This window comes from Capra hircus, chromosome 17, assembly GCF_001704415.2.
Source record: "Capra hircus breed San Clemente chromosome 17, ASM170441v1, whole genome shotgun sequence".
Lineage (NCBI taxonomy): Eukaryota > Metazoa > Chordata > Mammalia > Artiodactyla > Bovidae > Capra > Capra hircus.
The window spans coordinates 34,014,936-34,033,474 of NC_030824.1; the positions used below are offsets into that span (position 1 = coordinate 34,014,936).

General features: G+C 33.4%; 1 protein-coding gene across 2 annotated transcripts in view; it reads right to left on the reverse strand.

Annotated features, from left to right (window-relative positions):
* The window catches only part of FSTL5 (follistatin like 5), an 863,982-nt gene that overhangs the window by 114,428 nt on the left and 731,015 nt on the right, over positions 1 to 18,539 (reverse strand). For both annotated transcript variants that reach the window (XM_018061498.1, XM_018061497.1), the window contains exons 10-11: positions 12,343 to 12,369; positions 2,202 to 2,320 (exon numbers count right to left, since the gene is read on the reverse strand). In XM_018061498.1, the coding sequence (XP_017916987.1) occupies positions 2,202 to 2,320; positions 12,343 to 12,369 (146 nt within the window). The remainder of the gene's footprint in view (positions 1 to 2,201; positions 2,321 to 12,342; positions 12,370 to 18,539) is intronic.

The following is an 18,539-nucleotide window of genomic DNA, read 5'->3' on the forward strand; positions in this document are numbered from 1 at the left end:
CACTTTCACTATTTCATGCATACACTTATATACATATAGAGAGAGAGACACAAAATTCTATATGCTTTCTACTTCAGCTGTTTTAGAAGGAAGTATAATTATCCAGAAAGGCTTAAAAAAGAGACATTCAGTTAAATAAACTTTATATCCCTATTGTCCAGATTTGTCACAAAATTATAAAAACAATTTTTCCTTGCTTTTTTCAGCTTTAGATTCCAAATAGCTACAACTGCTAATTCTGTAGGAATCTGAGAGAAACACTCCTTTGTAAAATGATTTTTTTTGGATTTAAATTATCATTTGGATGTCAAGTTTCTGATATCTGTCTGTTAGAACAGACATCACTCATACTGGTTTTTTTTTAATAGTTTTTGTTGGAGTATAGTTGATTTATAATGCTATGTTTGTTTTTGCTGTACAGTTGTATATAGGCATATATATACATATGTGTATATATGCATATATATACATATGTGTATATATGTGTATATATATATGTGTGTATGTATGTATATATATATACAGACACACACATACATACACTCTGTTTTAGACTCTTTTCCCATATAGATCATTACAGAGGATAGAGTTCCCTGTGCTATACAGTAGGTTCTTCTTACATAATGTTTTTATAAAATTATAAATGTGCTATAAAATTGAGTGAATTGCTTTCTCATGAACAAATATTTAGTATTTTTATATGTTTATTTACATACACACACAACTTATTCAAAATACATTTAGTCAGTATTGATTTGATGTGATTATAAAACTAAAGTTCATGTACAATTTCAAATGTTTTTATACTTGTTAAACTATTGATTAAGAAAAATGGTGATGATTCTATTTATTAATTTAGCCTATAAATGAAATATTTTTAAATCAAAAATAGTTTTATTTGTTTTAAATATCTATACACATATTGAGTTAAATTATTTGCTTTCTTTAAAATAGGACACATTAGGTCATTTTTCCTGTAGTGTCTAAAGAGGTGCTGGCCCAACTTATCTCACTGTCAAATATTTTTTCCTTTTCATCCTAGGATATGGCTTTAAGGTACAAACCATTGTTTCCATCAATTAACATATGGTAACACTGACTACTAGTAGACTGGAAACAGGAGTTGAAAATAAAGTATCTAAACCAAGGCATTAATATATATTTTGCTTACATCTTGAGATCATGCCAACCTTGAAATAAGTATCAAGAGAGGGTTGCATTCTGAGGTCCACCAATATTTTATTTTTGGATGACTACACTTGTGTGGGAACACATAGGTAATGCAGGTACCTTCAGTATTACATATTTTGGTGTAGAAAGATATATTTATGTGTGTGTGTATATATATATATATATATATATCCATGGGACTTCAGTGGTAAAGAATCTGCCTGCCAAGCTGAGGTTGCAGGTTTGATCCCTAGGTCAGAAAGATCCCCTAGAGAAGGAAATGGCAATCCATTCCAGTATTCCTGCCTGGGAAATTCCATGGACAGAGGAGCCTGTTGGGCTACAGTCCATGGGGAGCAAAAGAGTTGGACTTGACTTAGCAACTAAACAATAACAACAGAATATTTAACCATAGCAGTATAAACATAATTTCTTATTACCTTGCATAAAAGTATACTCCCTAATATGTAAAATAAATACCCATTTATTCAGATATTCTTTTATTTTCTGAATGTTGTATCAAAATTTTACACCAAACAATTATTTCTGTGAAAGGTAAGGTATAGATAGATATCAATAAACAAAGGAATTGATGTTTTTCCATCTAAATCTAAGTCATTCATTCCATCGTGAGCTCATGAAAAAATAAGATGAAAAACTAAAGGGAATTCACATTTATAAAGCAGGTAATATAACCCTAATTTCATCAGATTATTTACAGTTTATTTTCTTTTACTGTGTAACCACTGCCCGCCAAAATGAAAGACATTGTAAATTAAAGAGCCAGTATGTTCATTTTTCGTAGTCAACTTTGGTGTTTTATTTGGATTACAAACAAACAATTAAGAATACTCAATATATTATTTTCCTCTTCAAATATAAAACCTGAATAGAATAACAGATAATATCATAGCTTTAATATGGTCCTCCCCAAATATCTCATATATGTATAGATTTCATTGTATTTCCAAAATACAATTCTACTTAAAATTGCTGCATGAAACTATAAATAAATTTTTTTATATACTTGCCTGAAATCCAAGGAGCTTTTCACTCGGCTTAATGTGCCTCTGAAATTCACATTCTATGGGCTGTATCACTTTGATTCCATCTTCATAAAAAACATAGAACATGTTCCCAATTCCCAGACCTTAGGAATAAAAACACATTCAAAAGTTCAAAATAAAATTATCAGAAACCTTTACTACCAAAACTCAGTGCCTGTCATATTGCTGGTGGGAGATCAGTTTGTGAAGTCATGTAATGTTAATAAAGCAAAACATGTGAGACCTTTACCAAATGTCCGAGTAAATCTGTGATATTATGCAGAAATTCCATTTCTTCACCCTAGTCTGTACATCAGTGCTTTCTTTGTAAGTCAAAAAATGTTTCAGATATTTTAAACTAATTATAAATGGAAATTATGAACCCTTTGATACACAGATTATGTCTGCTACCTTCACACTTAATTTAGGTGTTAAGATATGAAAGTACTTTCTGAAGAATCATGTTTATCCTATATCTTATTCGAGTTCCCTAGGGAAAATAAATTGTCATCCTTTGCAGGAATTTAGAAACAAGTTCTTTTTGTTCCAGAAACAGAAAGATCAAGTCCTCTAGATTTTGGAGAATATGTATTAAATATTTTCCAAAAATAACATTTGTAAATGTAATCCCATTAGAGGTCTTACATGTCAGTTTTCATAATGATAAATTTTGGGGATAATTTCTCCACTTTAAAACTTGAATTAATATAAGGTCTTGCAAAAATCGCATTTAAATCATACTACTAGTTTTTTTCACACTGCAGATTTGGGTTTGTGACATCTTAGAAATCCATCTCACTTACATTATAAACCCACTCCTCATGGGTGCAGGATGTTACAGATCAGACACCTGAAATGCCCATGGGGATTAACAGAGGCATGCACCTGGGGACTTTTCACGTCTGATTGCATACCTCTTCTCTTGGTTTCCTCTGCTTCTGCCTTGTTCCAACATGTCCAGACCAAGAGTATGTAGTCCTTCCTTTCCTGATCCTCTCCTGATTATCTCATCCAGGTATACCAGTTTGCAAACCATATTTATTCAGTTTAATTCTACCACACATAATCCAGTGAGAGCATATGCCCTTTAATAGTTAAGCAATTATATTGAAATCTTGGTAGTTGGAAAATCCAAATTGCTTAAAAGGTTTAACATCTGAAAACATTTTTAATTTTTATTTCAATTGACAATACTACAAAGTCTATGAAACCAAGACTGAGGATCACAAGTATTTGATTTGCAAAAAATAAAATTATTTAACTTAAGCTGTATTTTCTTTTACTAAATATGTTTCTAGCTAATTTAAAATGTCACCAGTTCTGCCTATTTGATCTGTGTCCATCTATTCCTATGATTAAGAGGAAAATGTATTCAATCAGAATTATAACTTTATTGGTATTTATACATAATGAAATTATTTCTAACTAATAATGTATATCCATTTTAATATTTTGACAAATCTTACTGTTTTATAAATATTTTACCATTCTTATATTTTAATACATGTTATCTTGATCAGTTAATTGTGCATTTTAATTCCAGAATGCACAACGTTACAATGAGATGTTCCTGAATAGTAGCAGAAGTGGCAAGGACTAAGTTTAAGTTGTTTTTCATGAAATAAAATTTAAGACTTGTCAGCTGTTATTCATAATTACAGCTCTGCATACAGAAACATCAATTCTATACCTAAAGGTATACAAAATTCAGTTTTTATGCAAAAAAAATTTGTATCAATAAGCTTTTGTATAAACGTGGATAGATGGTTGATGTGTGCTACCTATTAGTGATTTGCAAATTAACATGACTGGGGGTTGAAACTTAGGAGCACAAGCAAGCTGTGATGTGTTGTCAGATTTTCACTTGTGTCAGTTTCTTTGTTTAATGATGATTACAAATTACATAACATTTTTAAACGAACTTGATGCTACCCTCCTTCAGCTGCTGCACAATTCTGCTCCACAGTCAGCAATTTGAATATGTTTGAATTTTACAACTACTCCAAGTCCAGACTGTTTGCAAAGTTTCTTGAAGCACCTTCTGTCCTTTCTCCTATGGATGCTTTCAATATTATATATATATATATTTTTTTTCTATATTCTGTGCATAGTGCAGTCAGTGAGATTTCACTGTACTTTTGCACAGATTAAATTTCTGGGGGTTATCTTCCTCTGAAAACCTGCTTAATCCATGCAAATCACTTTCAACACTTAAAGTGTATTTTCTTACTTTTTAAAATATGAGTTACACATCAGCATTTTTACAGAGTATAAACTACTTTCCAAGTTACAAGTTATTGAGAAATACAGATAACTTTAAGCAAGGTGCATTTTACTGTTTTTGGTGGGAATACAACTCCTTAGTGTTTATGAAATAGTAGTGCCAACAAAATATCATGTACAAATATATTAAAATGATAATATAAATGAACTAGGTATCAGTCACTCTGCTAGGAAATAAAACTTTATCCTCAGAGCTGTTGATGAATTCCTCTCTTCCCCATCTAAACAAGGTTTATTTTGCCATTTCTTTTCTTGTTAGACATATCTTATTCATCAATTATCCTTTAGATTTTAGCAGAAGAGTTTATAATCTGAGTATACAATGAAGATGTATCATTCTAAACTTGCTACTATAATATTATAATTTATTTTGAATATGCTGCTGCTGCTAAGGCACTTCAGTCATGTTCAACTCTGTGCGACCCCATAGACAGCAGCCCACGAGGCACCCCCATCCCAGGGATTCTCCAGGCAAGAACACTGGAGTGGTTTGCCATTTCCTTCTCCAATGCATGAAAGTGGAAAGTGAAAAGTAAAAGTGAAATTGCTCAGTGGTGTCCAACTCTTAGCGACCCTGTGGACTGCAGCCTACCAGGCTCCTCTGTCCATGGGATTTTCCAGGCAAGGGTACTGGAGTGGGGTGCCATTGCCTGCTCCGAATATGCTACATACAGAATAATACAAATTACCTGATGCTGGGGATCTTGGTAATTGAAGACACACGCTGATTTTTACATTAGGGGTATTCATTAGCTTTATTTGCATAATAAGCAATAATGTACCTGTTAGGGGAAGTGCACTGAAACCGCCCACCCTGGCCAGGCACCATAGTAACCTTTTGCCTGAGTTGTTTTGCAACAGGAGGTCCTGCTAAGGAACACAGAACTAATAAGCCACCACAAATTGGAAGAGTTTGGGAAAGGTCAAAAGGAGACACCACATGTCTGACCACCTCCCAGAATCCTTCTCTCTGGTATCCATCTTGGCTGAACAAGGTGTGCACCACCAGGAAGGACTCAGAGTCAGGATGATTGGCCAAAGACAACCCAGAAACTAATCCCACCACCATAAGATCCGAGACTGCGAGCTACGTGGCAGAGCTGTTCTTCTGGGTTCCCTTACCATACTGCTCTCCACCCAGGTGCCCTTTCCTAATAAAATCTCTTGTTTTTTCAGCACATGTGTCTCCTTGGACAACTCATTTCTGAGTGTTAGACAAGAGCCCAGTTTGGGGCGCTGAAAGGGGTCCCCCTTCCTGCAACATACCTGTGTATGTTTAGTATAACTATAACATATATCCATGTTCTAACTGTTTAAAACATTTTTTGGTATGAGAGACTGTTAACAGAGATAAATCCCATTCTTGATTCAGATGGCTCAGAGGTAAACCATAGCTATAGAACTTTTTGTTATACCGTGGGGAAATTATTTACTATGCAACTTCTGTGTTGTAATTGTAAGAAGTAAATAAGATGGAGAAAGGAAAACATGTAGCCGAGTGACTTGAACTCTTACTATGAGTTCAAGAAATGTTGAATTGTCCCTATTTTTATGATTGACATTATCTCTTTGAAACATCATTGGGGGGAAATGGTGAAATGGCATATAACCAAATGTACTTACTGTCCTCGTATCTTCCTCAAATCTACACTGTGAGATATACTACTAGTACATTTTAGTTTTTTATGAGGTTGAATTCTATGAATACATCAGCCTTCTGAAAGAACAACCTGATTTTCTAGTAGAGCAGTTGATTTTTTCAGGGGGGTCTGCAAATTCAAGCTATTTTCATAATAATGCTAAGATGTCATTTGCATTTTTCTCTTTCATTCAAATGTAGAGTGTAGCTCTTGACAGTTTACATGACGTGGTGCTATGATGATACCACAACAGTTCAATGCAGAAGCAGATATAGGAATTCTATGTTTTTATTCAGCCAGATATTTTTTAAAATTCAGTGTTCAATAGTGAGCCTTTTCAATTTTTAAATATCAGTTTACAAATAATATGCTATTTATGTCTACATGTAATGGGTTTACTACAATTATTTTTAATAAATTATTAAATACATATTTGAATTTTGTTTTAATTTCTAGTATGGTAATTAAAGTGGATAGAAATAACCTACATAAACAAAAGCTCTTTGGGTTGTCAATAATTTTGAAAAGTGTAAAAGATTTCTGAGTCCCAAAATGTCTGACCGCTAGTTTCGATTACAGTTCTTTCCTCATTGATGTATTGCAGTTTACTACAAAAGTTCTTGATGTAAGTAAAAGCTTTACAACTGTAGTCATTGTAAAGTTTAGGAATATGTGCTGTTTTGTCTTTTCTCATCACTTGGTGAAGACAGACATAAGTACTTTGTCTTTTTCAGGTCGATAGTTAATCTAACAAGGTATAGTAGCTCACAAAAGTGATCTATAATTTGTTTTTTCCTTGTGAGCTTTTTCTCTGCTTTGTTTTTCTTTCTATACAGAAAGGACACACACAAGAATAGAAGTATTCCCCAGAGGATTGTTTTGATCAATACTGTACTTTTAAATATATGAGATGGACTGAGAAAAAAAATGGATGTAATTTACATCCTTCTATCAATCCTTTGAGGACCACTACACAAGAATAATAGTGCTTTATGATAATATAGTTACATTATGTGCTACATATAACACTATATTCCATAAATTATATCAAAATAATGGTTATTTGTGATTATTGGATGAATATTTAAGTCAATAATAAAACTATTTTGTGGTGTTTGCCTTCCTCTGGTGTAAGTTGCCATTACTTTAGCATTTAATTTATGGTCAATAGCAAATTATAATCCTACAATGCAGTGAGTTGGTAACCAATCAAAGGTCATTTAGTAAGTTTTGTGTTAAAGAAGGTCTTTCATTGATTGATATTGTATTATTCTCTTCCCTTTCATATAATTCTAAAGTTATTTTTAATGAAGAAAATAGGCAAAATAGATGGTTTGCATTATATTTCTCACCTTGAATAACCCAACAGGGATGAATTTTCAGTTTATGAATGTTCCCATTTCTGGTACTCAGTCTTTGGAGCTCAAATCCTTTTCACACACATAGTAACACCAAACCATCACATCTCAGTGAGATATTTATGTTTTGTTCAATTGAAATAAGAGTGACTTCCTCTTTCAATCTTTTAGATTTTTGGAGAGTGATTGTGTTAAACTTTTTAGGCACTATTAATTCAGGAAGTGGACACCATCTGAACATTATATATTATTGATCAGAATGATATTATCCAAAGCTAGTCTTAAGTCAGAATTCAATTCCCTGAACTTTCAAAAATATGCTGAAAATTTGAATGCAAATCTGAATGATTGATTTCACATTCAATTATTAACATAGCAAAGGTTATATCATAACAGAGCATTTGTTTGCTATGTAGTTAATATTAGGAGAAATCATACATATTTATGTATATGTGCATGTGCTTGTGTATATACATATATTTGTGGTTTTTGTTCAGTCACTAAGTCGTGTCTGACTCTGAGACCCCATGGATTGTAGTATACCAGGTTTTTCTGTCCTCCACTATCTTTATAGCATTGAACTTTATTTTCACTGGGTTTTCCTAAGAGTTCAGTTGGTAAAGAATCCGCCTGCAATGCAGGAGACCCCAGTTCAATTCCTGGGTTGGGAAGATCCCCTGGAGAAGAGAATGGCTACTGACTCCAGTATTCTGGTCTGGAGACGTCCATAGACTGTATGGTTCATGGAGTCACAAAGAGTCAGACACAACAGAGCGACTTTCACTGACTTTCAACACCAGACATGTCCACAGCTGAGCATCATTGCTGCTTTGGTTCAGCTGCTCATTATTTCTGGAGCTATTAGTAATTGCCCTCTGCTCTTCCCCAGTAGCATGCGGGACACCTTCCAACCTGGAAGCTCATCTTCTGGCATCATATCTTTTTGCCTTTATATGCTGTTCATAGGGTTCTCCAGGCAAGAATCCTGGAGTGGACTGCAATTCCTTCTCCAGTGAATCACATTTTGTCATAGGTTTTCACTATGACCCATCCATCTTGGGTGGCCCTGTATGGCATGGCTCATAGCGTCTTTGAGTTACACAAGCTCCTTCTCCATGACAAGGCTGTGATATGAAGGGGGTGTACAAATATGCATACACATATATGTGGGTGTGTATATGCACATATATCTGCAAATGGTTGTCTTGCCAGATTCCTTTTTTGATCTGAAAACAGTTTTCTGAGATAAAATGCTAAAACATTGACATTTGTTTTTAACAGAGAAGACACAGAACTTGCAAATGAAAATGTTAACAGCTTGATCACTCTGGCATTGGCATCACGAACAGACAGTAGAAGATGTGGTCTCTCCCTCACCCAGTGATATGATACTAAGTCCCCTGAATTTAAAAGCCTTACCGTCTGAAAGCTCTCCTTTTTCATTTTAAATATTTCACCGATATTGTTGTGAGACAGTAAGTTGGTACTGAGAACCTTACCAATATTTTGCTCTAAAAATAATTATACAGTAGCTCATTAAGCTCGTGTGAACTCTTCTGTATTCCCCATGCTCCCCTGCAGCATAGAAGAGTCTGGACGACGAAATGTGACAAATCTGAGGTCGAAGGAGTTAAGAGAGGGCCTGATGCCTATTATTCTTTTTATTCCCACTTTGGTGACATTATAGGTCACAAAGCTAGTCAGATAATAATGTAACACATAAACTTTTTTGCAATATTTCACTGTAATTTTCTATTTGTACCTTGTGCTGGTTGGTGTTAATTGCCCAACTAATATAGTAATTTATTTGAATAATTCCTATTACAGATAAATATATGAACAGATTCATAAATATTTATAAAGATAATTTTAAAATTATATACATATACATATATATATATACATTTGCTTTCAGATCACTAAATGTCACATCAAGCCAGTATTTCCCAAGGTAATTTCAGTTCCATATTGATCCTATAGATACTCAGCAAAATGATCTTATTCATAATAAATTTAGAAAATGCTCTATTATATAACAAACCATCTGACATCTCTCCTTAGAGTTTGAAATTAATATATCTAAAAGTTCAACTTAATCCTGCAGTGAATAAAATGGTTTAAATTGCTTTAATTCAGTGCTTATAAAACCCCTTATTATCATTATACCATAAAACATATACCAAACTGTCTACTAAATAAATATTAGGAAATACATTATTAGATTATAAGACCATAAAAATATTGCAAAAGAGACCTAGTCATACCTAATCTTTTAATGTATACTTTGAGATCATCTATGTAGTAAAATTAGTTGACAATGAGTTAATCTTCCATTTCACAAGATTAAAAATTTCATTAGAGCAGATACTAGGTCTTATCTTTACAAGTGCTTTCAAAGTGCTCTACATTTAGTTGTCTCTTTAAAATATTTGTAAATAAATGAGTGATATATTTTACTTCCTTCTAAAATGTTTTTCTACACTCCCATAAAAAAAAAGTTTGCCTTTAAGTCATATGACATTATAGAGGAATTATGATTTTGAAATCATGGTAATAGTGAAAATGTGAGCATGCAAACAGAAAGCACTGCTAGAGTGAAAATAAAAATGGGCCTCAGAAATATGGACTTTTTGTTAGTTATTATTCTATCCTTAAAAATACAGGTAGAAATTTACTTTGGATGCTTCTTTTGTTATTTCGATTATTTTTATGAAATAGTTGTACACGTGTTTGTGGTTTAATGATTCCTCAACTTGATCTATTATGCCTGGCCACCATTATTACTATTGCATGCAATCATTTTCAATTGTAATGCCTTACTGATAACTGTGGCATTATAAATATAATTTACAGATTCCTGGAATCTGAGTCAAATATATTGTTTTCTCAAATATATTGTTTTAAATTTTATTTCAGAAAACAGCAAAGTACTCTGATGATAACAGTACATAGAAAAAAAGGATTTTAAAAATTTCCTAAAACATTTCTTGTATATGCTTTAAAATTACCTGCAGAATGTATTAAATGATTTCTCAAGCTATGATTTCTCAAGCACATATTCTGGGTCAAACAACATCATATAGAGTAAGCACATCACTGACTGATGGAGAGTACTTATTGAAAGCATATAGTTTCAAAGATTAACAGAAGAAAAAGTTAAATGTTTTCATATAATGAATCTCAGGATGATTTTAATTAATCTGGAGGTATCCTATATTTTTAAAGGTCACCTAAATAATATTATACTATTACTACATATTAATGATTATTATAAAGTACTAATGTTAATGACATCAATTCAAGTTATAAAAAAAGAGTTGTTTTAGATATTTTAAAGAGATTTACATATCACAAATTTACAAGGAGGGTGCCAAACTATATTTCAAGCATTGTTTTAAAAAATTATGGCTCAGAGAGGTAAAATGACTCATTCAAATTTTCCCAGCAACTAGTGATCTCTGAATATTTAGGTTTTATTCCTTCCCTTTATAATGATTAAATAAAATCCATTTTTTAATACCCAGAGAAATATTTGTTTGATCTCAAGAAATAAGAGAGTCTAAAGAAACATCTAACATATATGCTAATCATGTCATAATAATATCTGTTTCAGTAATGAATTTGTAAGTTCAAATGTGAAATATCCAAGTGGAATAAAATGAGAAGATAAAATTACTCCAATAGCTCTTAGTAAACTGGAGTTTAGGGCCTTTACAAAAGATTTGAGGAGAAAGAAATACCAAGGGAGAAAATAAAATGTGTTATGCTCATCTTTGAGAATAAAATTAAGATGGCTAAATTTCAGAATTTATTAACCCTTCTGAGGCATGGTCCTCCAGGTGGCTGTGACACCAGTTCATATAAGAGTCACAACAAGAAACAAAGAAGTTTTTCTACAATGGTTTGTGTAGGCAATTACTTTGATAATTGCCTTCCAAGAGTGTAATGATAACTTATCCACACTTTTCTCCTAAGAATTTAAGTAATGCACTTGGGATATTTAAATTCTGGGCAAATACTGCCACTTGGCTTTTGTGGCTAATTAAGAAAGACTAGCACAATTGAGCGCAGACTATAATTTAAAAAGTTGATAAAAAAATCTTGCTGAGAACTAACAACTGTCCTTAGTTTTGAGATGACAAATTTGTGAGATAAAGAGGCTCTAGTTTACATACTGGTATAGACTGGATTTGAATCCAGTTACTTCAAGTTTATAACCCATTTTTTTCCTTTTTTTTAAAGATTATTTTTGATGTAGATTGTTTCATATCTTTATTGAGTTTTTTTTGTTTTGTTTTGTTTGTTTGTTTATTTTTTTTACAAAATTGCTTCTTTTTGTTTTTGTCTTGGTTTCTAGCCACAGGGTTTGTGGGATCACATGCCTCTATCCAGAGATTGAACCTGCAACCCCTGCATTGGAAGGTTAATTCTTAACTACTAGACCATCAAGGAAGCTGCAATAACCTGTTTTCTTTATTTATTATATTCCATTCATAAGGTAACAGTTTTCTAATTTTTTCTTTTCTAATCTGAATCATGGTTAATATATAAATTCTGTTTAACTCAGTTTGCTTTCATTTATTTGACTAATTTTAATTCTATACTCTTAAAAAGTATTACCATATATTATAATATAACCTCCCGATTATATATCAATAATAAATCAAACTGATGAGAACCTATAAATATTTTAAATGGTAGCCATTTTCAGAATAATACTGGTTTATGCTCAAATAAAATTTTAATGACAATTGAAATTAATAAGGCAATTATTAGAACTGATAGTCAACAATATATCAAGTAAGCAAAATAATCACAATAATATAAAAAAATGGAATTTAGTACCTTCTTCTCTCCATAATATGTTAGCTACTGCAGCATGTTTGAAAGGAAAAGGAGAAAAAGAAAAATGAGTAAAGTGAGAATCAATTACATAGTAATAAAAATAACTATCAAAGAGGTCACAATCTCTAAGATAGAACATGCATTTAAGAATAATGAAGGTGAATTCAACAATCTACTCTAACAAAAACATTAAAATGCTGAAAATATGACAATGTTCTGCTCATGTCTTGATAGCCAATTCTTCTTTACAGCAGAGATTATGTTAATAAACAACAAAAAATTATGTATCACTGAAAACATTGGGATATTTAAGCTAATTTGTTAAAATATACCTTTAAAATATGCATAGTAGTTAAAACTATTCATTTATTTGAGGTAATACTTAGAAGTTAGTAATTGGAGCAGTTACAATTTTAAAATTCTTAATAATCATAAGTAATATTTCAACATGGTATGCAATGAATGACAAAATGAAAAACACTATCACAGAAAACTAACCAAACTTATCACATGGACCACAACTTTGTGTAATGCAGTGAAACTATGAGCCATGTAATGTAGGGCTACCTAAAATGGATGGGTCATGGTGGAGAGTTCTGATAAAACATAGTCTACTGGAGAAGGAAATGGCAAACCACTTCAGTATTCTTGCCTTGAGAACCCCATGAACAGTATGAAAAGGCAAAAAGATAGGAAACTGAAAGATGAGCTCCCCAGGTCTGTAGGTGCCCAATATGCTACTGGAGAATAGTGGAGAAATAACTCCAGAAAGAATAAAGAGGTGGAACCAAATTAAAAACAACCTAGATGTCCATCAGCAGATGAATGGATAAGAAAGCTGTGGTACATATACACAATAGAGTATTACTCAGCCATTAAAAAGAATACATTTGAATCAATTCTAATAAGATGGATGAAACTGGAGCTGATTATACAGAGAGAAGTAAGCCAGAAAGAAAAACACCAATACAGCATACTAACACATATATATGGAATTTAGAAAGATGGTAATGATAACCCTGTATGTGAGACAGCAAAAGAGACACAGATGTTTAGAATGGACTTTTGGGCTCTGTGGGAGAGGGAGAGGGTGGGATGATTTGGGAGAATGGCACTGAAACATGTATACTATCATGTAAGAAACGAATCACCAGTCTATGTTCAATGCAGGATACAGGATGCTTGGGGCTGGTGCACGGGGATGATCCAGAGAGATGATATGGGGTGGGAGGTAGGAGGGGGGTTCAGGATTGGGAACTCATGTACACCCATGGCGGATTCATGTTAATGTATGGCAAAACCAGTACAGTATTGTAAAGTAAAATAAAGTAAAAATAAAAATTAAAAAAACAAAACAAAACAGCACCCAGTTGTGGACATGACTGTTGATGGAAGTAGTCTGACGCTCTAAAAAGCAATATTGCATAGGAACCTGAGATGTTAGGTCCATGAGTGAAGCAAATTAGAAATGGTCAAACAGGAGATGGCCAAGAGTGAACATCAAATTTTAGGAATCAGTGAACTAAAAAGGACTACAATGGGTGAATCCAACTCAGATGACCATTTTATCTACTACTGTAGATAAGAATCCCTTAGAAGAAATGGAGTACCCATCATAGTCAACAAAAGAGTCTGAAATGCAGTACTTGGATACAATCTCAAAAATGACAGAATGATCTCTGCTATTTCCAAGGCAAACCATTCAATATCACAGAAATCAAAGTCTATGTCCTGACGAGTAATGCTGAAGAGGTTGAAGTTAAGTGGTTCTCTGAAGACCTACAAACTTCAAGAACTAACACCCCCAAAAGATGTCCTTTTCATTATAGGAGACAGGAATGCAAAAGTAGGATGCCTAGAGATATCTGGAGTAACTGGCAAATTTGGCCTTGGAGTACAAAACAAACCAGGTCAAAGGCTAACAGTTTTGCCAAGAGAATGCACTGGTCATAGCAAACACCCTTGTCCAACAACACAGGAGACAGCTCTACACATGGACACCACCAGATGGTCAATACTGAAATCAGATTGATTATACTCTTTGTAGCCAAAGATGGAGAAGCTCTATACAGTCAGCAAAAACAAGACCAGGAACTGACTGTGGCTCAGATCATGAACTCCTTATTGCCAAATTCAGAATTATATTGAAAGTAGGGAAAACCGCTAGGCTATTCAGGTATGACCTAAATCAAATCCCCTACGATTATACAGTGGAAGTGACAAAAAGATTCAAGGGATTATATCTGATAGAGAGAGTGGCTGAAGAATTATGGAAGGAGGCTCATGAGAGTTTACAGGAGGCAGTGATCAAGACCATCTCTAAGAAAAAGAAATGCAAAAAAGGCTAAACGGTTGTCTGAAAAGGCCTTACAAACAGCTGAGGAAAGAAGAGAAGTGAAAGGCAAAGGAGAAAAGTAAAGATATACCCATTTGAATGCAGAGTTCCAAAGAATAGCAAGGAGAGATAAGAAAGCCTTCCTCACTGATCAATGCAAAGAAATAGAGTAAAAAATAGAATGGGAAAGACTAGAGATCCCTTCAAGAAAATTAGAGATACCAAGGGAACATTTCATGCAAAGATGGGCACAATAAAGAATATAATTGGTATGTGCCTAAAAGAAGCAGGAGACATTAAGAAGAGGTGGTAAGAATACACAGAAGAACTATACAAAAAGAACTTCATGACCCAGATAACCACGATGGTGTGATCATTCATGTAGAGCCAGACATCCTGGAATGTGAAGTCAAGTGATTTTAGGAAGCATCACTATGAACAAAGCTAGTGGAGGTGATGGAATTCCAATTGAGCTATTTTGAATCCTAAAAGATGGTACAGTGAAAGTGCTGTACTCAATATTCCAGCATATTTGCAAGATACAGCAGTGGCCACAGGACTGTAAAGGGTCAGTTTTCATTCCAATCACAAAGAAAGGCAACACCAAAGAATGTTCAAAAAACCACACAATTGCACTCACATGCTAACAAAGTAATGCTCAAAATTCTCCAAGTCAGGCCTCAACAGTACGTGAACCATGAACTTCCAGATGTACAAGTCGGATTTGGGTAGGCAGAGGAACCAGAGATCAAATTGCCAACATCTGTTGGATCATTGAAAAAGCATGAGAGTTGCAGAAAAATATCTATTTCTGCCTTATTGACTATGCCAAAGACTTTCACTCTGTGGATCACAAAAAACTGAAAAACTTCAAGAGATGGGAATACCAGACCACCTGATCTGCCTCCTGAGAAATATGTCAGCAGGTTGAGAAGGAATAGTTAGAACTGAACATGGAACAGCAGACTGGTTCCAAATAGGGAAAGGCATATGTCAAGGCTGCATATTGTCACCCTGTTTATTTATCTTGTATGCAGAATGCATCATGTGAAATGTCAGGCTGGATGAAGCACAAGCTGGAATCAAGATTTCTGGGAGAAATAGCAATAACTTCAAATATGCAGAAGACACCACCTTTATGGCAGAAAGAGAAGAAGAACTAAAGAGCCTCTTGATGAAAGTGAAAGAAGAGAGTGAAAAAGTTGGCTTAAAGCTCAACATTCAGAAAATTAAATCATGGCATCTGGTCCCATCATGTCATGGCAATTAGATAGTGAAACAATAGATAGAAATTGTGAGAGAATTTATTTTGGGGGGCACAATAAATGTTCCTTTACTTTGTTTTTCTCCAAAATCACTGCAGAGGGTGACTGCAGCCAGGAAATTAAAAGATGCTTGCTCTTTAGAAGAAAAGCTATGACCAACCTAGATAGCATATTAAAAAGCAGAGAGACTACTTTGCCAATGAAAGTCTGTCTAGTCAAAGCTATGATTTTTCCAGTAGTCATGTATAGATGTGAGTGTTGGACCTTAAAGAAAGCTGAGCAGTGAAGAATCAATGCTTTTGAATTGTGGTGTTGGAGAAGACTCTTGAGAGTCCCTTGAACAGCAAGAAGATTCAACCAGTCCGTCCTAAAGGAAATCAGTCCTGATTATTCATTGGAAGAACTGATGCCGAAACTCCAATACTTTGACCACCTGATGAGAAGAACTGACTCATTGGAAAAGACCTTGTTACTGGGAAAGACTGAAGGCAGGAGGAGAAGGGGATGACAGGGTGAGATGGTTGGACGGCCTCTCCGAATCTATGGACATGTGTTTGTGCAAGCTCCAAGAGTTAGACATGGACAGGGAAACCTGTCGTTCTTCAGTCTATGGGGTCACAAAGAGTCGGAAAGGACTCAGTGACGAACTGAACTGAAAATTCAATAAACCTAAATATATCTTGCTAATTTCAATGCATAATAAACAATTCTTATTAAATTATTTCTGTACAATAGGTCTATTAACTATTGCGTAGGAACTAACTAAATAAATGGAAAGTTAAAATATTAAGGCAGGTATGAAAGTAAATATCAACTAAATATATTCTCAGCAAAATGCCTGCCTCCCTTACTAATTCAAATTTATCCAATTGTATATAATTTCATTTTTTGAAATACAGTTGATTTAGAATTATAAAAGTTTTGGGAATATACACACACTTTCAAAGCAAAACAATATTAGTGAAAAGGAAATGAAACTGAAGGCAAAGCTCATACACATCTGATTACTCCCTGCACATTTTAATGATATTAAACATAATCACTTTTGGAAAAACTAAACTCTGACCATCAGTGTCATAGAGCCAAAACTGGGTTCTAGTGCTCCTTGCTGGAGGCTGGAGGACCAAGTCATATATGTTTTACCACTTAGTATATTTTTTAAAATTAGTTTTCATAGAGTAAGCATTTTTTTGAGATTCTCTCTTGTAAAAAAAGGTAAGTAGACTTGTTTCCTCATATCTTCATCCAAAGGATATGAAGTGTGCATATCATGTGCCAGGCACTGTATTCAGTACTACATTACACAGGATAAGATTGACCTAGTTTCTGTGCCAATAGTGTTTTTTGGTAGTTGTTCAGTCACTAAGGTGAGGGTAAAGAAAAAGAAAAAACAAGATTAAAATTATATAATTTCACAATTAAAATTTTAGTGTGTTATGAAAGAAAGGAACATAGTACCCTGAATGCTTTTAATGAGTGGATTATACATGATCAGTGAATCTGGGGGAGATATCTCTTCCTAATGATGATGCTGAAGGAGAAGTTTAAAATATGAAAAAGAGTGCACATGGGGAGGGTTGGAGGAATCTGACTTTCAGACATAGGAAAAGCATGCATAAGCCCCGGTGGTATGGTAAAACACTGCTATGTTAAAGGGCTAAGGGCAGACATTTTTAAGATAGGCAATAACATGTGAGAAAGTACAAAAAATACATGATTTGTAATATTAATACCAGATGAAGTAAAATTCAAAGCACTATGTAGTGAGTTTAAAGTTATATAAATTTAGAGCACAGAATTAAAATATGAGACAAACTATTAGGATTAGATACAACATTCATAAAGCTATACTCATATTCTGCTTTGACTCAGTCACCTTCAGTATTTGATAAATGAAGAGGAAAAACACAAAGTTACAATGACATGATTATTATTGCTGAATTAGTGTTTTTATAATGAATGTTCTGTGATAAAAACAGGAAGTGTTTTCTTTTCAAGTTTTATTGAGAGATATTCAAGAGCAGTCCCAAAGTAAGTCAAAAATTGAAAGACTTGCTGTACTCTGGAGGTAGATTCCAATAACCATAAACTGCGTAGACATCTTCAGAAAGCAATAAAGCAAATATAAAACTGTTACAAATATTTAAAACTATTAACAAAAATCATTTAACAAACTAAATATGTTTAAAATCAAATATAATTATAACTCATATCAAGCAACAAAAATGCAAAAATAAAATTTAACGTGAACCCAAAGAGTTTTGGCCAAAAGATAATGCATATAATTAATTAATGCATTGCTGAACAAAATAGATGAAAGAGAGAGAGAGAAAAAAAATCCAAGAAGGAGAAGGAAAGCAGGAGAGAGGGAAGAAAGAAGAAATGATTGTAGTTATGTTAATTTTAAATTAATGTAGATTTTTTTCTGTAGCAAATTTAATAAGCTCTACTGAATTTATTTATGTTTTTATACTTTTGTGTTTTATAAACATATTTTATAAATTCCAAGGAACTATAAATATCCAAACTGAACACAAAAAATAAATCTGAATAAAAAGAATCATGGTACTAATTAAACCATTTTCAAAAATAATTTC